Source organism: Centruroides vittatus, unplaced genomic scaffold, assembly GCF_030686945.1.
Source record: "Centruroides vittatus isolate TY-2023 unplaced genomic scaffold, ASM3068694v2 contig_817, whole genome shotgun sequence".
In the NCBI taxonomy this organism is placed as follows: domain Eukaryota; kingdom Metazoa; phylum Arthropoda; class Arachnida; order Scorpiones; family Buthidae; genus Centruroides; species Centruroides vittatus.
This window is the reverse complement of record NW_027122532.1, coordinates 1,308,974-1,332,886: the sequence shown is the minus strand read 5'-3', so window position 1 is coordinate 1,332,886 and position 23,913 is coordinate 1,308,974. Positions and strand designations below refer to the sequence as shown.

Sequence of the window (23,913 nt, the reverse complement as noted above, 5' to 3'; positions counted from 1 at the left end):
GATGGGATGTACGACATTACCTAAGTATTTGAACGTAACTATGTTACGTTCAAATACTTAGGGAGCTATAGTATGGTGGTAATACTTAGGTAGCTTAGGTATGCTAAGTTTTGTAGCAATTGGTCGAACGGCCTAGAAGTTTATAGCGAACAAACAAATAAAGACCCTCATTTAATTATATATATTTATTTATTACATGATTATGATACAGAAAAAAAGGATGAATAACAAAAATAAACCAAAACCCAAACCAAGTACAGTATATTAGAGGAAAAATATTAATTTTTATGTAATGAAAACGCTACATTATAGCAAAACAATTGTTTTCCTTTATGAAATCCATTGACTGTAGCTTTATAGTCGCCATCTTCGAGAAAAGAAGGTAAAGGAATGTTAGGTATTTCGACAGTAGTAGGTTCCAGCTTGTATTCTCCCTAGAAAAGAAAATAATCATTGAATATTTTTATCATTTAAATTAAATTTAAATACGAGTACAATTATTATTCAATATTTTATCAGTGTTTTGTGTTACTGTGTATTGTTTTGTTAATATCAGTACATTGTATATAGGCTACGCTACACATTGTATCGGGCCATCTTAACAGCATTATCGGCCTCGGGCAAAGCAGTGCCCCTACGACAACTGCTGGCAAAAATAAAAATGTAAATGGGTGTGAATCGGGAACGACACAGCAAATTAGCAATCAGTGAAGTAACGATACGCCTTTGATCGGTATGTGTCATATATGATACAAGGTGCGTCGATGGGTTAATAAACAGATTAATGTGGGGCCCCTATGCTCTCGGAGCCCACGGGCAACTGCCCGTCAAGCCACGCGTTAAAGACGGTCCCGCATTGCTTAGCTATGTATACGCTACACTGTATATGCTAACTCAATAGCACGATCTGTACTTACAAGGAGAACTCGGGAGGTTGTCATCACCGATTTCGACAAATTTAGTACACGTGTAGTATCTATTCGTATTTAAACTCTTCAATAATTCAGCATAATTCTTAATGGTATTGTTATCCGAATCATTACGCATCATTTAAGATGTACCACCCACACCGAGTGTTAAAAAAAGGTGAAAAATTTGAGAAAAGACACGTTAGACACGTGAAGAAAAGTCAAAAATCTGCACGTGGCCACCGAGTTTATGGAAAATTTGAATTCGATTTGGCACGCTTAACAACAATTTCCAGTAATAAATTAAGCAAGTATCCGCCGCGCTTAAATAAAATGAAAGCGTAGATTATTAAATATTTATAAACTAATAAATTTTATATTTACAATAACATAATTACTAGCAAAATATTAATGTAATATTAATTGCTTTTATCATACCTCAGTAACAGGGCATTTACAAGGTAATCCAGCTTTCTTTACAAATGAAGGGCATTTGGTAGGAATAAGAGCGCAAAAATCCGAATAGGAACAGCTACCTACATTGTCCATGCAAGGTACTTCAACCCAGACGAAGTATAGTTTCTTCTTCATTTTGATGTCAACCTATGAAAAACAAGGGGGAAAAAGCTAAATAAATTCATTCATTTTATCTATATATATAATCGAGACGAGTTGATGATGATGATAATAATAATAATCAGCGCAGAGGAGCTGAAAGTTGAAATTTGGTACACAGTTAGGGTACGTCACGAGAACGCACACTAAGAAGGGATTTTTCGAAATTCCTCTTCGCGGGAGAGAGGGACGGGATTAAGTCTTAACAATTCCATTAACGATGGGAGTGTTACGTAACAATGGAAGTGTTAAGAGAAAGCGACGTGCAAGACGCAGATGCACTTTTTTTCGTTTTTGCGGAAAATCGAAATATTTTTAGACCCACCTAAAAATTCTCTAATTAGTCTGGAAACAGGGGAACCCAATTCTTGCATTCTGTGAAAAGTAATACTGACTATAACGTAATAATCTTAATCTTCGCTAAAACGGTTAGGAGTTGAAAGTTGAAATTCGGTACACAGGCTACCAAGTTTAAGTACCAAGTGTTAAGTAACAAGGGAAGTGTTAAGTAACAATAAAGAACAAGAGGAAGCGACGTGCAAGATTTACGGGCGCTGGAGGGAAAAAAAAGAGTAATATGTTAGAACATATTCGATTTTCAAATTTAAACAGATTAGTTCGGTTTTTCTCGACTTTTCTTCTTTAGAACATTCGATAAAAATCGAAGGATATAATCAGAACACGTCGTGAAAATCGGACAATATTAGAACATTCGATTTTCAAATTCGACCTTTCTTTAGAAATATTTAGTTCGTTGATGAAATTACTCTTTTTCTTTTGAACTGTAACGTAATAATCTTAATCTTCGCTTTCGTTACTTTTGCCCGAGCAACGCCGGGCCTACCTGCTAGTATATATATATTAATTTAAATAACTTGTTAATTATACCCCGCTTTACCACTGGTACAATTTCCGAGGGCAATGGCTCGACTTACGACAATCTAACAGCTAGATCGTAAGGTAGGTCTATTAGGATTGGATTGATGAAATACGGCAATCCAACATACGATCTGTCAAAGAGGGTGCCTCGCCAAGGAATTTCAATAAAAACCCGGTCCTTATTTAGTGTTAGATAACACGCGCAATAAACCTGGAAAACTCCACGTGGCAAACCCGTTGATGAGGCGGAACCCGCGACTGTGCCACAGGTGTTCGGAGGTGTTATCCGCGCGTGTAATCCACTGGCAGGCTATTATATTCAGTCACAGTTTGAACAATTCAGACGTTTTTAATTTAAAGGCAGGAATCTGCCTTGGGTAAGAGTCCAGATTCGATTTCCGCTTTACTAACCTAGAATCTGATAATGGCCAGATGGATGAGGCTGTTAAGGCCTCAGCCTGGGGCCCCAGGGAAAACTGTAGGAACATTTTAGAAGCGTGTTCTGTTACTGATATGTAAGCCCGTCCCATTGTGGCCTGGCTCAACAGCTCAACCCACAATGGCATGATAAAAGGCCCTCTTAATCCCCACAGGGTAAAAAAAGTAAAATAGTAATAATAATAATAAGTAGATTCTGACAGAAGAGAAAGGTCTACGATAATTTATCTAATATACATATTTAAAAATATACACTGGTTTACTGACTTTTGAACCACCCTCTACATCCGTAAATATATTATTTAATATAATTAAATATTACACTAATTGCCAGTCAATTTTCCTTATAATTATCAATTTTTATTTTGATAATAACTTATTAATTAAACCGCTAAACATATTTAATTATTAAGACGTTTATCGATTTTAATTGCATTTAATGAACATAAAAGGCAAATTTCAAATGCCACTTGCCCTACAATGAATCATAACTGTAACTTGTTACGGTTTTTCTTGTTGATACCGATTGATATAAGATATTTTAAACAAATTAATAGAAATTCCAAGTGCTAATTAACATAAACTTAATTATATTTAAATGTTTTATCATACGAATATAAATTTAAGTGAAATTATTAATAATCTAATCTAAATTATCTAATCTAAACTCATAATTTCCTCTGTGAGGCCTATTTTCAAGAGCAGGTTCGGTCAGGCCTCAATGGAAACCGAGTTATGAGGAACGGGGTGCAAGAAATATATTGAGGGCCTGAACTTATGCTCGTAATAGACACGAAAATAGGCCCGAAAGAGGAATATATTCGATTTCATAAGTTTGCCAAGCCCTAATGGGAATCAAGCAATAAAGGAAGTAGGCTCTATTGTATGACTGTTTTTATGCCCACGATAGGACTGAAAATAGGCCCTCGATTAAGCTACGAGAAGTTCAAATTATCCGGTTCAATCCATGAAAAATTCAGATCAGGACCTCGATCTTTCATAGCTTCACTCTACGAGTCAATTATCCGGTTACCGTTAATCTAATTAAACTATACATTAATTAAAATTGTTTACTTGTAGTGGCGACGTTAAGTTCGTTGCAACAACGACATCAAAGCTGGCGGTTACAGAACCAGGAATATCGATGGGATCCGGAGAAATAGACAAAGATTTGACGTGACAAGGAGCAGAAGGTGCACAATTACTCCAACTAAATTCGAGTAACGGTTTATCTCCCTGAAAGAAACAAACAATTTATAAATTAAACAACTAAATTATACGTAAATAAAACTAAAAATAACAGCGAGAACTTTACTTCTGGCATGGGAATTCCTTCAAACTTGTAAAATTTCCTCCATTCGCGATCCAAGATCTGTGGTTCTGATAATAATTTAAAAAATAATTTGGCCGTTTCGTTCCTCGAACGTATGAACTGTGTTAGAGTAGAAGGTACTGCCAAGGTTGGGTATATCGCTACAGTCAGTAGCAAGAAATGAAGCAGTAATTTTCCCATTTTTCTGCCTTCTACTATGCTCCTTTCCTTCCTTCCTCCTGTTATATAGGGAAGCACAGTACAGCAGTCAGATGATTAATGCGATAACCACCAGTGTTATCGTTTCTATTCATAAATATCAACTTATTTGTCACTTCTAAATTTTACATAAACAATACAGGAATGTCATCGATAATTTCTTAAGAAAAACAAACTATTTAAATATAATTGAAGCAGTTTTATACTGTTCAATAATGTAGTTTTTTTTTAAACTCTTTCCGCCCCTAGGGCCTCTTTTTGCAAACCCATTATGGGTTCGGCCAGGCCCACAATGGGGCGGCCGGGTGGTGTAATTAAGGGTCAAAGTTTGATACATTTTCTGTGTGAAAAAATCAATTTTAATGCTTAATTTTTTTCTTATTTATTTGTATAAATATATTATACAGTATAAGAGAATGCACCGAGTTACTAAAATTGGATGATCTACTCATTAAACTGTTGATGCTGAAAGTCCAAATGTCCCGATAAAAGATGTGATATAGGTTATAGAAACAATCATTTTCGATCGAACAAATATTTTATTATAAAAATTTGTAAACATAATACTTTAACAAAGATAAGATAAAATATACACTTGAATCGCCTATTGTTTGAAGTACATTAATAACAACATATTTCCTCAATTAGTCCGGATTTTTGGATATTGTATTGTGTAATAAACCACAATATTGTCACAAAACATGTCATATTTGTATACTGTATGTAATTTATCCAATTAGGTCCATATAAAACATTAATAAACCAATTAGGTCGTAAAGCGGGGGTACCCCGCTTTACGACCTAATTGGTTTATTAATGTTTACAGATCCTTACTATTTCTCATAATTAATATATTTATTTAAATTACAGAAGACAAATTTTAACTGGAAATAACCTTTCAGTATATAAAGTTTCATTTGCTTTAAACGTGGTATTTTGATAATTATAATTTCAATTTTAAATAGATTAAAGGAAATTCCATTTCCTCATCCTTAAAAAAATCACGACTTTTTAGATAAAAGCTTCCTTTTTTCATTTATAGACGATATAAATACACTTTCTTTCATCTACAGTTATAATACATCTTATATACATTTACATAATTTTCTATATAAATTATCAGAATTTTTCTCATTCCGTTCATTGTAACGAGAAACACTTAGTGAGTGATGGCCACATAACAGAGGAGATCTGGCAAATAATTTAAGGAAGTTTTCGTGGGTGGTCTATCCTGGATAGGTCGGATCCCGTCAGTGGCATGTTATCCTACAGACAAAAAGAACAATTGCCTGGGGCCTCTGAGACAATCTTTTCTAAGAGAATATTCCCACTGAAGAAAAATGCCTGATGAGAATACTGTGCATGAGGCCGGTAGGACTTTTGCCTCTATTTAAGTGTTACTAACGTGAAGAAAACTCCACGTGGCCAGGTGCAAACCCACGACCACTTAGACACTTCGGGTCTGAACTTATGAAATGCTCACTTTACGTGTTTTCCCATAAATGAATTAGATCTATCTAAACAGATCTGCTGTATTATTGATAATTGTATCTACTGTATACTTAATTGATACAATTATCAGTTTACACTGATAACATTTTTTAATAATAATATTGATGAATAATTTTTGATGTTATAATATCTATAACAGTTTTGGAATGTAATTTACACAATTTAATAAATTTTTATATTTAAAAACAGCTGCTAGAATGCCTTTCGTACTCAGAATTCACTATTGCTTTTGATTCTCACCATCAAAGCAGTGGTAGATTGTCCTCTAAGCAAACTAAGCACTTGCTTGAGGCATTAAGAAACAGCTATTAAATATATTATTATTTCTATTTGGTCTCGTACAATAATAAATGCATACTAAGTTCCGTTTGTAAGTATTAAATACAATATTCGAGGATCCCGAAGTGGTCGGGGCATCGTGTATTAATTTGCTATCGATCGAAGGAATATTCTTCGACTACGAAGAATATTCTTACTTTCTAACGAAAAGTACTAAATTCGCACGGCAAGATACAAACTCGGAAACTCCGCGTGACAATAGTATCGTTATCCGCCGATCGGGTGACTTTCGAAGTCGAGTTTGTGCATACGCCTCGGTATTTCGTATAATTATTTCTTCGGTCGCTTCGTTGTAGTGACACATTTACTTTAGTGACACATGGTGAAATTTAGCCCATTTTTATCTTTCTGTTCCATGTATTCTTGTAATGAAGTATTCTCAAATGAAACTTTAAATAAAAATAATTAAAAACTCTGGTTTTAATTAATTTTAACACTCAAAAATGAGTACATTTTCCCATATTTTGTATAACATAAAATATATTAAAATCATAATAAATATATGAGAATAACAATTTAAAATATCTACAACTTTTGCATAGATTTATTTAGAATTTTGTTAAATAATTAGTTCTATTCAATTTTTGGAGATTTTAAAGAAAAATCTTCAGATTTACTTAAATATTCTGTATTCGAGCAATGATTTTCTGGTTGAAACCACGTATTAGGATTTAAATACCATGCCATATGTCTCTTCTGTGATTTAGATCTTGATTCTTTTACCTAAAAAATAAACTTTATGTTATAAATTAAAATTAAAAATACATATATGGAATATGAAATTTATTAGTATAATACTGTTCAGTGTTTAATACATCACACATCAGGTACTGAATAATTCAAAGTCTTTCTTTTAAGAGTCAAATTTTTAAAGAGTGAAAAAATATATTTTAATATTTGATATTTACTGAAATTATGAATTTTTAAAATATTTATTACTTATATTTCCACAATAAGTTTAAAATAACAATAATAAATATTTAAATTTATAAACAATTTTTATCCAAATGTATACAAATTGATCTAAATTAATATATTTTTAACAACTGTCGTATGTGGGGCAGGTTTCTAAAGGTATTTATCGTGTCACTTTTAAAAAGCAAATCGAGACTTAATGTTAACGGCTTTTCTTACGTAAATGAAAATTATTAATTTAAATAACTATTGTTGTAACCTGCTGCTATTTTAAGGTAGAACAATACTGTTTTATTTAATTCACAAAAAATATAGACAAAAAGAATTAAGCTAAGAGGCAAGTAGTATGGCAATAGAATGTTTACGAGAGCTTTTTAAAATGTTACGTTCTGAGGAAAGAATTTGAATCAAATTTGTTTGATATTTCCTTAACAAGTTTACTATTGTGAGATCTGGAAATCCCCTTTGACGTAAAGTTTTACTAAATTATATCCGAATTAATAATTACCCCCTTTATATCCGGATATAATCCAAATATAATACGACTTATAATAAAATTTGTTCCCTATATCGAATCGAAAATTTTCCTATTATAAACATCCTGCCTAAAAACGGTCCCGGACGAGAAAATATGCGTCCCCGGCCGTATAACTGTCAACTATCCGTTGTTCTTACGCCGAGTACAGATCATCTTGCAACTTAAGTTTATAGTTAGCGCCCGAATTCGCCGTATTGTTTCCAATCCCGGGAACACCTATGGCCTAAGCACATGCACGTGACCAAATTCCCCAGCAAAAAGCTATATAAGATGCTTCCTTCCCCCCCTCTAGGGGAGTCGATCGTCGATTTAGATCGAGTCGCGATCTCGTCCATTTTTGTCCTTTGTGCCTAAGGGAATATTTTACGTTGTGCCTCGAGAGTTACCGATCCTTCCCTTCAAAAGAATTATCGATCCTTGTGACCGACAGATATTGGAAATACTGATTGTCTAAGAGGTATGGAACCCATTTATGTGAACTCTCTCTCTCTCCCTTCGTGTGATAGGGATATATAGCTTTTTATATGTCACCCCCTTTTATGTCAGATTTTTGTAACGTATATTTTGTTTTCCATTAAATCGTTGTTATCCTGTTAAATGGTGTCTTGTTTGCTTGAATATTCGCTTATCGCCTTACCACGACTCCACCTTCCCTCCTACACTCGACCGGATAAAAAGTAGTGCCGTCCCTACGGGATCTCTACCGTCAAATAAGCCATCTCTGATTCGTGGGCAAGTCCCTCTGACTTGTTGCCGAAATTAAACAGAGGTCAGACCTCGTCGTCCCTCCTCGGTACCCACACTATCAACTGTATTCAGCACCGCGTAATATTAAAATTTGCTGTTTTTCAAGGTTAATTTTGAATATTTTGTTTGTTGAAGAAATGTTATTACTGATTATCATTATAGTAAATTAAGTAATTGTTAATTTGTTGCAATTTAAAACTATAAAATCAATTCTTACATGTTAAGTAATTGATCAAACTTACTTTAAATATATCATTGAAATTTAACTGTTTCAATTGTTCTGATGAAGCCAAATGACGAAGTTCGTCGGGAACGGGAAACAATTCTTTTACATTAATAACAATATTTTGTTCGGGATGAGCCAAAATTTCGTCTGCTTGAAAATTATGCAAAATAACCGAAGGGTCGATAATAGGTTTGTATTTTTCGCCGTCGTCTTCGTTTGGTTTTCTTTCGCCTTTCATGTCGCCGGTCCATTCGCTAAATCGTTTAGCTATTTCGAAGGCTCTCGTTTCATTCTGTAAATTATTTTATTAAAATTTACCATTTTAATAATAGAAATTAAATAAATTTAAATCATTATTGTTGGTATAATTTTTATTTTAATAAGATAATTTGATAGAATAAAATTTTCAAATAATGAATGTCATCAATGACAATCTATAATACCTTCTTACCTTCATTTATAATTAATGTCTAGACAGACAATATTTCCATACACAATATTTTAAATTTAAGTGCGAGGTTTATTGTCTAAAAGATAGAATCAAATAATCAGCCAGATAAATAATTGCTAAGCAATTTTGCAGGAGATAGGCTGCCAGGCTGTCATATCTTGTTAAATATACTAATTATAAATAAATAAATACATTTTAGAATATTGTAGAAAAAAAAATTGGCCAGGAGAGACTCAAACCTACAACTCCTGTTTACCATGCAGATATGTTGCTAATTATACTACCAGACCCCTTCATCTGATCTTCACTTCCAAACTATTTAAATACTCAATTATTCTAAATATAACCATATCTAGTGTTATTATATATAAAATGAAACGAAGAGATAATAATTGATAAGTGAGGCATGCATCTCTCAGTAAAATAGCCCAAATTCATTAGGTAAGAGGAATAATTGTGCCTACTCTGCCTTTTTTCTTTTCCTTTATATGTAAGTATAAACAAGTTATAACTAGTAAAACACAATAAACAAATTATACACAACTAAATAATTACAACAATTCATTATTTAATAATTAATCAGTTTGAAAGAATAAATGATTATACGAGTATATGACAGAGGTCTGACAAGATTATAATGGAGCTAAAAAGTTTGTAGCTGGCTGTACGTTTTCTATGTTTAGTTATGTAATGTTACAACTATATTATATATAGCCTAAATGAGTAGTAGATTATATCAAATCAAGGTTTATATCAAGGTTTATATCATTCATTTATCATCATATTAATATCAAGGTTTGTTCAAATACACTCTATGATATTTGATATATAATGAGGTATTTTTTGAAATGTATCCCTGTCATTAAGCAACATACCCGTATTCAAAATCATCTATGATAAATAATGATTACAATTTACCAAAATGTTAAATATTATATTGCCATACATGTATGATGAGTTATGCACAAGAGGTGATTCTCAATTTAATTCCAGTTAAACATAAATCTAAAAAATAAACAAACCAATTTAAATATACTCATATAAGTGTCTATTATCATCTCGAATAAAATATTGCAGGTGCCCGTTGAATGCAGGTGGTTGCCTAAGCAGTTTTCACTGTATTTCTTTATATTATTTCTAAGATAGCAAATGCATAATTTATATTGTAAATATTCTAAGAAATGAATTGGTAGGAATAATAATAATCAAAAGTATCCTTACATATTCTCTTACTAGTTGTTCATCTCTGTTTTGAATAGTCATAGGTAATGTATTATCTTCTAATCTTAACAGAAATTTTCTGTATGGGTTAGTCACAGCTTTCTTCTTTGTCTTCATCTTATTTCTGAAATTACACAATGCTATTAGAAATATATCATACTAATGCTACAGAATACTTCAATAAAGTGTTAACACAAATGTGTCGTGAAAAAATCTCGGAAGCGTATTTCTTGTATAAACATTTTTGTCGAGGAAAAATGTTCCACACCAGTGTTGAAAATGATGGCAATTCTCTTTAATTTTATGAATTGTGAACAAACACTCATAATAATATTGTCATCAAATTATCAGTTCTCTTCATGGAACCTATTTCTTCCTCTTCATCAATCTCTGTGGATTTCCAGTATGACTTTCATGATTACAGTTTTCCATGAATCTTATACCTTCACTGTTAAAATTTGACTCTCCTCCCTCTCTTCACTTTCTTTTCCTTTACCATAAAGGGAAGATGTAAGACATCAAATATCAGCCCCCTGCACTGACCATAATTTTTTTTATGAAACAAACTGTCATTCTCTCATATTTAGTGACACATCCTAACAACCAATGCAGTCGATCTTTCTGACTCCGTGCCGACTTCTTTCGTAATCGTGTTATAGCACATTATTCCATAAGTTTCCATTAAAAATAATAGTTTAGATAAGTGTTAACATTTTTTGAAGCATTCTATATATATTAATTATAAATTAAATATTAATTTACCTTTTCACTTCGACTTCAAATAAAGGTTTTATTTGATATTTATTGGATACATCACCAGATTTTTGTTTCTTAACACTTTTAGGACTATCTGGCTTTGGTAATTCCAGAATTGAAGCGAGCTCCTCGGCTTCCTAAAATTAAACGTACTTCTTTATTATATAATGTTAATTAATTAAATTATTAAATTTTTCTCTTAGGATATATTCTAGGAACATGTTATTATGTCATGTATAAAACCACACAGTAACAATAGGAGAGTATTGTAATCCTGTCAAATTTTTCTGGAGATTTTTGTAAATCTCAATATTTTGAGATCCCCTGAACCCAAAAGTTAAAAGTTTCTTGGTTGTGCGAATATATTGGACTCTATTTTGCTTTATATCTCAGGATGCAGTAAAGATTAAGAAATTAAATTTGGCATGATAACTTGTATATAAGGGATATCAATGCTGTTAAATTTTGCAGTACAAAATAGGACTCCTTGAGGAAGTGGGTAGATATGAGGGATCACATGTCGTATTTTGAATGGAGTTGGACTTAATGAAAATTTTATGGAAAGAATGAGAAAGGAAAGAAAAGACTGCAAACTTGAACTTACTTTTCTCGAAGCAAACACTTTTTAATTATTAGTAGTAATCTGGCGTCTTTTCTTCTACATTTCTCTTAAATTCATCACAGTCCTTACTGATTCTGTTAATGAGTGTATAGCCAGAAGCACTTACCTTAGAATCGAAATGCTTTTCAAATAAATGATATAAATTTTCTTGATAAATCCGTTGGAGATATTCGTCTAATTTTTTTTCTTTCCTTCTTCTTAACGAATGTGGAGTGCACGATGAATCTTGAGCTTGCGTACTTGAATATGCTCTTGAAGTACGAGATGATTTGTCGGCAGTCGTCGGTAACGTTGATGTTTTACGAGTAGGTTTCTGTTTTGCAGGAAACTTCCAATGTGAAGTATTTACTACCGAAATTTTAGACAACTGTTTAGAGACAGATCTTTTCTGTAAATATTTGTTGAAAGCTCTCCTTAAGGCACCGTCATCACTAAATTCAAATTAACCTTCATTAGATAAAATTACTATATAAAATTGTTAAATAATTTTAATACTTTAGTGATATAATAAATTAATTTAGATATATAAATTAACATAATTAACATTTTTATTAAAATTCATTTTATATGTATCACCTCCATTACTGGCATAATAGCCTGGTGCAGGCCATGGCCTTTTTTATAATTTTCTTTGCGTCCTCATACTGGAGCAATTGTCCTCCAATGTTTTATTTTCATCCAATTAAAGTATTTTCTACTCCTTATATTGGTCAATCACAATTAGGAGTGCCATCTTTCAGTATTCAAAGTAAGAACAATGATTAAAAAAAATTACACAAAAAAGTCTGGGGCAGTAGCACCTAGTTTATTAAAAAGTTTTCAAGGGATGTCTTTCAAAATTTCCCAGAAAAGATCTTTTCAGAAGCTTTTCTGTGATATAGCTGAGAAACATAGGGATATGAAACAATATAGAACAATACTATATACATATATCGCACTGTTTGATATTGTTTCATGTTAATTTGATTTGTGGAACTTGAATATGGCTGTATAAGTGGACAAAAATGTTCGTTCAATTTATAAACATTTTAACTGCTTAAAGGTTGTCTTATGTAGTTTACTAGCTAACAATATTAACTACAACATACTTTTTGTTTTTTCAATCCATTTCCCTGTTAGGAAGGATATTTCACTAAACAAGGAAGGAAGGCCACTGTAACTGAAGTAAAGACTATCATTACCAAATAAGGACAAGTAGAAACACTTAATTTCAATGCAAGCAAAGCCCATCCATAATGGACAAATTATGGCTAAAACATCAATAACCATTTACTGATCAGCAAAGCAATAAATTATATTTTTACTTTCAATTTTAGCAATAATATATGACTGAAAATTTAGACACAATTGAACAATTATGATTTTATAACTACAAAATTGAATCACAGAGCTCGTTTCATTAATGTGCAGTCTGGCAGGACTGAAAATATAGAGGGCTTGCACTTAATTAATCCTTGGCCTTTTAAAAAGGCCCCACACTAATATTTTGGATTGGGCCCTGTAAAATTCTGCATTCTGCAAAAACGTGAGGGTTGTTTGAAATTTCTTGTGGAAAAATCATCCATTAAACTTCAATACAATGCAGGTTTTATGTTGAGGATTGTGGATTTTCCATATAATTTTATGCTTGAATGATAGATAATTATTGATTGTGTGTCTAATTTTCAAATAGAAGAATGTTCAACAATGATTACTTTTGAATTTAAACGTAAAAAAATACTTCACGTTGATTTACATTAAAATTTCAAATAAATAAACCTTAAAAAGACATAAAATGATTCTCACTTCCATTGTTTACATTCGTATTTTTCTTCTTCAAACACTTTATCATCATATTGATTTAAATTATTTTTTACAGGTTTTATTTTACGTTTGATAGTTGTAACGCACGGCGTTTTATTTAAAGATCGACGAGTAGATTCAATTTGCAAATCATTGAGTAAATACTCTTCATTCGAAACAAATGAATCACATGTTTCGTCTGCTACGATGTTCTCATTTTCCATGTCTTCCAGACAAAACTCTTCGCAACTATCCTTAAAATCAAATGAATTTAATAACGAACACAGATCATTTTCTTCGATTTCTTCCATAATTATTTTGGTAATATCGTTTATAACAAATTCAAACACATTCCAAAATTTAAAGAATCAAAACACGTGTTTATATACTTATTTCCTTTATGCGCCCTCTTGTGTGAAAATTTTTGAAATTTAATCAAATATGTCGTGTCATTACGTTTTTACTTTTAATGTTTAAATTATTATTAATTATTTAAGTCTTTATAAAAGTATTACATAATTATTTTAAAATTTTTAAAATATTAAATACATTAAGCAATATAGTAATTTATATCAAGACCAAAGGTCACTGTTATTTTCCTATTTATATTTAATTCACAAACAATTAAAAATAAATTTAAATTATAAAAATTTATGTTAACTTCGAAGCTTCCTAATTTTTAATTTTTATAATTAAAAATTAATTCAATAACAAAATATTCACGTGATAACCAGTGGAGCGTTAATTAAAAAGTTACATAATATAAAGTTTTATGTTATTGGTGGCCATTATATAACACGCTTTTACGTCAATTTGACGGAAGCGATTCCGCCACTAGCATTCGAATATACAATAGCGATCTTATCGTTTTTTTCACATATAGTATAGAATTTTTTAATAAGATACATAATGCAGTTATAATAAAATATTAATTTTAATTAATTCAAAGTACATTAAAATATGAAAATTTATATTTTAGAAACTACGAGGGAAGGTCATTGGAAGGTGGAAGCGGCGCTTCCACCGCTTCCAATGACGGCACGCCACTGGTAATGTACAGTACATTGCAGTTCACCGATGTGCTGTTTGATGCACACTGGAATGTACTGTACAGTACCTGCTGGATTGAGTGTTTGTTTCTTTAAATTGACATCATAAGTAATAGCATAAATGGAAATTTTCAATTGTTTGTTGGAGCATATGTTTGTTTTCCTTAATATGAATGCCTTCTGATTCATTTTCATTCAAATATTTAAAAAATAGTCTTTTTTTCCTGTTTATTTTTAACGCTGCAGAATTTGTGTTATATTGAAACATTTGGTTTACATTTTATAGTCGAGACTAATTGAAGAATTGGAAACAAAAAATAATCAATTCAAAGCACCAATAGATTTTGTTATATATGGTTGTCTATATTTATGTTCATTATGACTCTCCATTCTATGGATGCCGAGAATTTTTTTTCTAGGCTCGTTATGGGTTCGGCGAGACTCGCGACGAGAACTGGCCTAACGCGTCCGGGACAAACCACCCCGAAAAATCCCCGGGTTTACTCGCCCGATTTCGATCTCGGGTCTCCGGATGTAAGTCGATAACTGCTTCGGGGGTCTTAGCTATGGCCCGTGGCCAATTATGGCCTGCAAAACACATTTCTTCGGCCACATACCTTGTTTTCGCAGACATATTTGAACTACGGTAAAACTTATCTAACTCAAAAGTTTTTAACTGGAAGAAAATGAAGCACTTGGTAGGTCTCAATGGAACAGTACAAGAATTTAATATCTCCAACTTGAATTTTCTCCAAGTGGAAGTTTTTCGGTCCCCAGACACTAATTTGTGTTACTTTCGACTTCCCCGACTGGAATTTTAATATTTATTCTATCTAAAGTGATCCTATTTGTCGGATTTCTGTGAAATTTTCAGACTAATCTCCGACACCAATTTTCGGATAAAGTTCCGGTCCAAAACGAGAGGTTCCTCTCGCTTTATCTCGACAAGATGTACAGTTTCTTTTAATAAAAGAAAAACAGATCTTTTTTCCCAATTATTGGTTTTATTCACAGATTTTTACGGTTTTCAATGTCAGAAACTTTAGTCTGATTCACATTTTACTTACCTTCAGTGATGAACATAACAATAGGAACTATCACAGATTGCTTCTAATTTGAAACTGGAGCTTATCACATTGTATCAGGCAACACCTTAACTAACCTAATTTGGTATGTTTGAAACATCTAATACCCAATAATTTATTTAAAAGTTTAAATACTGTAATTATTGGGTATGAAAGAATATTGTCACATTGCTAGAAGCTAGTTACATTCTGGGTTAATTTTTTATTTTTGCTGTCATATTGGCACTAAGGGCCTTTTTTCCTACCAGGTTCATCTAAACTCACAATGAGAATAACTGGGAAGCAAGAGATGGCTTAACATATCTAGGACTTTTAACAAATAAAAATATAAATACGATTTTTTTTGCACGGGTAAATACCTCGCTTTAGTCCTTTTTTGCCGTTTCGCCGTCGGCAATTTTTAAAATTCACAAAGTTACGGAGATGACCTTCCTTTTTAGGCTACTGCCTCTGCAAAAAAAATGTAAAAATATAAAAACAGGTACCTGTTTTTATATTTTTACATTTTTTTTGCAGAGGCAGTAGCCTAAAAGGAAGATTGTCTCCTTAACTTTGTGAATATCTAGGACTTATTTCCCATGGAAAATTTCTGAAATTTCTTGACTGCCAGATTGGATCCCAGATTACTCACAGTGGTTTAGGTTGTTTTATTAACATCTCAATCACCCGATCACAGATGCCACATTATAGTATTTGTAGAGATGGCAGGATGGTCGAGCAGTTATGGTGACCACCATTGTTCTGAGATCCCAGGAATTTTGGGGTGATCGTCTGGATATATTAGGCTCCATCCAACATCACCTGACTACGTCATTGTGGGCCTGACACCAAACTCGTAATAGGCTTGCTAAAGTGGCCTTCTTAGTGCCCGTAGGGCAGAGTTAAAAAAATTAAGTATTTGCAGAAAGTTTCTTAGACATCAAAAATAGTCGTTAGTTTAATTGAAAATCTTTTATTTAGCAATCAAGATCAATTTAATATCTTAACTGTAACAAAATTTGAGTCAAATTACAAAAAAACAGATGCAAAAGCTGACATATTCTTTGACATTCACAGAATATATCATGATTAAATGCACATGTGGACAGTATTATTAAATTACAACATGTTTAATCTTAGAAATTTACAATTAAAAACATTTTTAACTTATTCTCCTATCTGTACATCTCTTGCATTCTTTGTTATAGAAATTACAGTAAATAGTTATTTATAAATACAAAAATTACAAAACAAATTATTGCAAAATAAAGATGGCAATCTCAAGTAACAATGATAATGTCTTCAAAGAATTTAAATGAGTTGAAAATCACAAACTTTTTAAAAAATACAACTTGATAAAATTTGAATTTTAATGAAATTTCACCGCGTAAAGCATACTTAGCATATAAATTTTTGCATTAATCGTAATTAAGAGATTTACTATCGAGATCACAACCTATTAATGGCAAGACTTTATGAATTGGATGGAATGCAGCATTTATATATTTACCGATATTAAGTTTTTCAACTATTTTATAATTGAGGAGGAGAGATTTAAATCAAAATTCTTTATTAAGTACTGGCTCTAGCCTTACCTGCACTATGTGCAAGAAATTTTAGCATGTCCCAGACTTGCTGAAATGCATCTGCACTTTCTTTCAAATGCCAAAAGTAATAAATAAATGGAATATATTTTACAAATGACAGCTTTATAATTAGAAATGCAATAACATAATAGAGCAATGAATGCAATATGGTCAGACTACTGCTCTGATGGATCTAAGTTTGAGTCCTCTCCATCAGTAATGGTGCTATGATTTTCATTCTGGGGAGTGGGGGTAAGATGGATTATTATTTTAGTGGGGCAGATGTTATCTGCACATTTTATCATCAAACAAATTAATTTTTAAAATTTAGAAATCAAATTTCAATAAGACATTTAAGCAAAGAAAAGCATTTAGTGAGAATTATTAATGCATGCAAACAATTCGTATTTAAAAAAACCTCCCATAATGGTCACGATAGACTCAAATAAATTATTTTAGGGCAAGCTGACGGGTGGGCGCGGAGATTTTAAGGTGGGCTGGCATCCACCCTAGCACCATCCACATTCTCTCTCGTCACCCAATGTCTTATTGTAGGCCTTGCAGAACCCATAACAGGTTTGAATATAGGCTGTCTTAGTACCCACAGGGTGGAGAGAAGGTTAATATACACGAGTTTAATTTAATATTCTCATATTTAAAGTCAGCTCACGACTTGTCATTTCATAATTAAAATAAATATTAAAGATAACTGAGGCAGAAAAATGATAAGATATTCAAAATTTTACATTGCTAAAGATATTTTGAAATAAGTTCCCTCTCCTTCTCCTCAATTCAATATTTATATAAAGTTTCTTGTGTATAGAAATTGCTTCTGCACAAATGCAAATTGCAAAAAGTCCATTCAAATCAAATGATGTGCAGCTCAAGCATGCAAAAAACTCTCTTTGGGCAGCGTTAAATTTGTACATATTTATTTTATTAAAAAATGTAGATAAATTTCAAAAATCCAGACCATTATGAAATTTATTTTAGGCTCTCTGTATATCAGATATTTCTGTATCACAACTTTATTGCTAATTTATTAATTTTATTTTAATGATCGGTAGAGGTTAGTGCACCACGTAGCAAAATCAAATATTTAAATACTTAGATTTAATAATTTAAATCAAAATTAATTTAGAATTCTACTCCCGATCCATTGATCTGATGAATATCACGACATTAAATTATGCAAGGAATTTTCCTATTTTCTGAAACAGCACTTCAATAAGTAGCTTATTTGAATATTTAATACACCAAATGAAATCATTAATAATCTTTTTAAAAATTCATTAAAAATGAGATCAAAATTTCAACTAAACAAAGTTGTTTTTTATTACAAAAATTATGCTAATGCAAATTTTATTTGTTTATTTTGCATCATAACTGAAATTAGTATATAAAATCTGCATTTTTAAGAATATGTCTGCTTAAAATGTGTTTACAATGACATTTAAAAATATAAATGGTATGTTTAAAGCTTCTGCCATTATAGAAATATTGATGACAAATTGTTTTAAAAATTATTATTATTATGCTAAACAATATACATATTCATGAGAATTCGTCGTTTTTACAAACCGGATCCTCTTTTGAGATTGATCTATAAATATCAGGTATGTTTTCACGTTTTTTGACTACTAGAAATACGTTCATGTTATCTTTTCCTTTGACGTAGATTGATCCTCTATGCTCGAATTCGAAAACTTGTTCTAATACTGGTATGCAATGTTCTGGAACTTGTATTCGTCCCGAGACACCGTGAGAATCCATTCGACTAGCAATGTTAACGGCATCTCCCCAAATATCGTAATATAGTTTTGTGGTGCCGATTACTCCGGCCGTTACGTCGCCGAAATTATATCCGATACGCATGATGAAACTAAATTCCAGTAAGTTGCAATTAAAATGTTCTATAACTTGTTGCATGCACATTGCAAAATCCAATAATTCCACTAAGTGAGTGTGAGGGTGAGGATTTTGTTGCCTTATTTTTGGATTCAAACCAGATGCCGCCATGAAAGTGCTTCCTATGGTTTTAATTTTTTCTATATTTCTAAACGATGGCCTTTGTAGTAGTTCGTCAAAATCGCCAACTAATTCGTTTAAAACACGCAGATATTCTTTGCCGCCTTCAAACGATTCGTCATACATTTCGTGGAAATTCACAATACTTGCAAACATAATACCAGCATTTTTATGATTTTCAGAATACTTGGATGTATTTTTTAATTGCTCGGCAACATGTTTTGGAATAATATTATGCAGTAACCAATCTGCTTGATTCTTCATAATCTGAATCTTACGCTTGTCGCGAGCGGCCGTCATTCCTCCGTGAAAACTCAAACGGTAACTAATTTCAAATTCACGATTCAGAAACCAAACCAAACATGAAATAATAACCACATTAAGAATAGTTTCATAGATTAAAGTCTGATTACAATGATATAATATTTGAGCCGACGGGAGCGGTACAACATTTCTGCTACTTTTATCAAATGTAACGTTACTCATTAGTCCTGAGGTATCTGATACAAAGACGTTATTTATACAGGGACACAAGGGTGTTCCTAACAGTAATATCAATATTATTCCTGCACTTATACAGAGTATTGATTTCAACCAGTAATTTAATTGTGTAAAATTACAAAAATGAATTAACGATACAAACAATAGATAACAGAACGTGTGGGTTCTTTCTGGACTAGTTAAAATGGAAGTACACGTAAAATTACAAAATACTGACACAACAGGTAGGATAAGTAATATTGCTCCACATATATGCCAAGGATACCAACTAGTAAGAAAATTATATACCCGAGAGAGATATTGATTTGTACAACAAACATTAATTTTTAACATATTTTTCAAACAGAGTATTATTATGAATAATTGCCACCCAGTGGCTAAGAGACAGAAGACGAACCAAGAAATGGTAGCGTCGAATAATAAGAAACAAGAAAATGCAATCACAATGTAAAAGAAGGTCGATAAAAAAATTGCAAAATACGAGTTAAATTTTGCAGAAGAAACAGTCAGAGGAGAGCCTCTCCTATCTCTTTGATTTATGCGCCGTCTATACTCATTTTCCATATTCCTATCGTGAAAAAACAAAGACAATTGATTTATTGGCGGTCGGACAAAGTAATCGACATGAGCCACGTCTTGCTGGACGCATCTAATTAACTGCAAATCCGACTGTTTACGCAAATACTTTAACCGCGCAAGACTTTCGTTTATAGATAGAGAAGGATCCACAAACAAACTGGCACCTCGGACACTAGATCCACTCGACCTGCCCGTATCTGCTACAGACGTTTGACTCGAAGTGTAATAACCACTAAATCGATGCGAGAGAAGATTTGCTGTTGTAATCCCTGATGTATCAAAAATCTGTTGAAGAAAAGTAATGTATTAATTTAATTTTAATTAAAATTACAAACATCACAATATTTAAAATATACATAGACATCTTTACCATAAATATAATTAAAATAAAATTCTTATATGCAGCAAGTTGTGTTAGATTTTTATAATTGTATCTTGTTCATCACTAACTTATATACATTACTTTCTTGCCTTAACTTTTTATTTAATTGTATATTTATTTATTATTTTCATTTTAATGATGCCTGGGCAGTTTAAAAAATTCTTTGACTTTACGATTACCCTGTATTTTAGCAATCTGCAGTGGGTAGGAATGGCAGGAGATTTCAGAAACAAAGTAACTACATCACAAGCAGACTGCATGTCAAAACCGTCATCACAGTAGGAATTGTATACCGGTTAACCGATAAATTGACAAAAAATCATTCGGTAAATTTACCAGTAATTCGGTAAATGAAAAATCCATCCTAGAAATTTTTATGTAGAAAATATTGGGTTTATAGATATTTGAAAGGGCTAAAGGGACATTGAAAATAAAAAAACAGGTAAGTGTAAGCAACAATATACCTAATTATTAATTTTATGTGAGATATTTTTTGTTTGATTTTAATTTAAACTTTCTTGGGTTTGAGAGGCGCTGTAAATCGTACAGAAAGCGCTAGTTATCATATGTGATTTGTGCTCTGCAGTTTTTGAGATTTTTAAAGGTTTAAAATCTTTACAATCAACGCTTTTCTTAAAGAATAAGTAAATGTTTCCTTTTTTAATATTTAAAAATAATAACATGTAAATATTTCACATATTTTTTAAATTAATAGCAATTTTGAATACACCACATTATGACACAACATTAATGCAATATTATTGTAAAATAACATTAAAATTTTTTACTTCTAACAACTGTTTAAAATAATTAAATACAAATATTTATTACAAGATTCTAATATTATGCCTTAAGATTGTGCAAAATATGTATTATTTTCTTGGGTAATCTTGGATTTAGTCGAATTTATGGACCTGCGCCTGCCGAGGTATGCGCAGAATGAATAGAAAATAAATTAAAAGAATTTCAAATTTCTTTGAAAAATATTGTCTGCATAACATCGGACAGAGCTGCCATCACGAAGAAAACGACGAAATTACTCAATAAAAACCATCAGTTATGTCTTGCACATGGATTGCAAATTGCAATCATAAAAGTTCTTTACAATATAAGCACATTATATGTACAGGATGATGATGAATATAATGCTAATTTCCTACTTACTACAGATTCTGATTCTGATAATTTGGACATTAAATACGATAATTTTGAAATAAACCAAGAAACTACTGGCTGTACCAAACTTACTCTACAAAATGCAGAATTAAATTTTTTAATTACAAAAATACGGCAGATAGTAAGACTTTTTAGAAAATCGCCAACCAAAAATACATTACTACAAAAATATGTCAAAGAAATTATTGAAAAAGAACTTTCTTTAATTTTAGATTGTAGAACCAGATGGAATAGCTTACTAAACAGGCTAGAAAGATTTTTATTACTTAAAGATGCTGTCCAAAAAAGTCTAGTAGATTTGAAACTGAACTTAGATTTCAATGAGAGAGAAATAAAATTACTACAAATATAATCTCAAGCCTGCAATCCATTAAGTTAGCCGTTTAAACACTGCAACGAAAAGACTAATTTATATGTAGCCAATGCTACTTTGAAATTTATCTTGGATGAATTAACCAACCAAAATACATTTTTAAGCGTTGAACTAAAAAAAACATAATATATAGCATAAAGGAGAGAAGGACTGTTTATTCGGACATGTTACACTATTTGACAGACCCTAATTTGGTTTTGTCGGGTCAAGAAAATTAGGACATTTTTAATATAAACAGTAAAGCATCAATAATCAAAAGCATTGTTGAAATACTTTTGATTATTGTTGAGAGTAGTCAGAAACACTTGGAATCCAAATCAGGATCATTTAATTCAAAGTCAGATAACGAAAATATTGATACTTCTACACCTAATGTCAAATTATCAATGAAGCAGAAACTCTATGACCTTATCAAACAAAAAACAGAATTAGACGTTAATGGTGCGGTTTTTTGTATATATTGCTTAAGTATCAATTTCCCTTGAAAATTTTCTTTTTTTCAATAGGTTAATTGATTTAACTTCACAGTTGGTTTAACCGTAGTTATTTCGTCTGTACCGCATTTCATCAGAGACAAAGACTATTGGGTTTTATTCACATTATTCTTTATTTCACTATGCATTTCGGGTGCAATCTTTTCCGTTTATTTTGCACCCCTCATCAGGTGTTACATTTCTACAATTGGTAGAGAATACATTTGTTACATTAATTATTGTAGATGGGTTTCTTAATATATATAAGTTATAAAAGATTATGACTAGTCCAAAAAAACTGTAATAAAGAGTTATTACAATTATTATAATTATTACATTATTTAGATTGATTTAATGTAAGGGATTATTTCAAATTTTATTATTGTTAGTATTATTCGGTACTAACCTTTTTTAAGACCATTCCGTTATGAGGTGTTTATGTCACCGTCCCCCGAGGCATTTCTAACTGTCCTTCGTTTAGTTTATTTGTGTTTCTTAAGCCCCTCCCCATTTCCTCCCACACTTCGTCTACCTCCATGCCGTTGTTTAGATTTATTGTGTTGCTTTTATTGACTATTGTAAAGTGTTCTTTGAATTTTCGTAAATAGTTGTCCTTCTCTCTGTGGATTATTTTTATACTTTTTTTATCGATTGTGCATCCGAATTTGCTGCAGTGATCGGTCCATGGTGATTGGTTATATTTGAGTCTGATTGATGCTTCATGTTCTTTAATTCTGGTCTTTAGTTGTCTTCCTGTTTCTCCTATGTATATTGCTGGTTTTTTGCATGTACATTTTATTTCATACACCACTCCTGTTTCGTCTAGTTTGTTTTCATTTTTGATTTCGTTGATGTTGATGCTGTTTTTAATTTTATTTTTTAGTTTGGCTGCTATTATAAAACAAATAAAACTGAAGAATTATTAAAAACAGATTCAACGTCAAAAATAACAATGAGAATATTACACATACGTCTTTCCCCTATATTAAAGACACATATGAAAAATACAGAAAAGTCTTCAGAAAAAATGGTATTATAATAGCAGCCAAACTAAAAAATAAAATTAAAAACAGCATCAACATCAACGAAATCAAAAATGAAAACAAACTAGACGAAACAGGAGTGGTGTATGAAATAAAATGTACATGCAAAAAACCAGCAATATACATAGGAGAAACAGGAAGACAACTAAAGACCAGAATTAAAGAACATGAAGCATCAA

General features: G+C 31.6%; 3 protein-coding genes across 4 annotated transcripts in view; all 3 read right to left on the bottom strand.

Moving 5' to 3' along the window:
• Positions 1-170: 170 nt before the first annotated feature.
• Positions 171-4,386, bottom strand: LOC136982246 (ganglioside GM2 activator-like). Its single transcript, XM_067278706.1, has 4 exons — positions 4,156-4,386; positions 3,915-4,076; positions 1,347-1,511; positions 171-434 (listed from the first exon to the last, which is right to left on the bottom strand). The coding sequence occupies exons 1-4, from the start codon at positions 4,351-4,353 to the stop codon at positions 279-281; spliced, it is 681 nt and encodes a 226-aa protein (XP_067134807.1). The 5' UTR covers positions 4,354-4,386; the 3' UTR covers positions 171-278.
• Positions 4,387-6,666: 2,280 nt separating this feature from the next.
• On the bottom strand, positions 6,667-13,875 carry LOC136982176 (uncharacterized). 2 transcript variants are annotated; one of them, XM_067278609.1, is made up of 6 exons: positions 13,484-13,875; positions 11,805-12,129; positions 11,083-11,213; positions 10,321-10,444; positions 8,665-8,940; positions 6,667-6,945 (listed from the first exon to the last, which is right to left on the bottom strand). In XM_067278609.1, exons 1-6 carry the CDS (start codon positions 13,789-13,791, stop codon positions 6,796-6,798), a joined length of 1,314 nt encoding a protein of 437 aa, XP_067134710.1. In that variant the 5' UTR covers positions 13,792-13,875; the 3' UTR covers positions 6,667-6,795. The 2 variants fall into 2 exon arrangements, with proteins under 2 accessions (XP_067134710.1, XP_067134711.1); XM_067278610.1 differs by lacking the exons at positions 10,321-10,444; positions 11,083-11,213.
• A 2,675-nt stretch (positions 13,876-16,550) lies between these two features.
• The window catches only part of Ac13E (Adenylyl cyclase 13E), a 43,435-nt gene continuing 36,072 nt past the window's right edge, over positions 16,551-23,913 (bottom strand). The window contains exon 4 of the mRNA XM_067278684.1: positions 16,551-20,572. Within this exon, the coding sequence (XP_067134785.1) occupies positions 18,734-20,572 (1,839 nt within the window). The 3' untranslated portion in view covers positions 16,551-18,733. The remainder of the gene's footprint in view (positions 20,573-23,913) is intronic.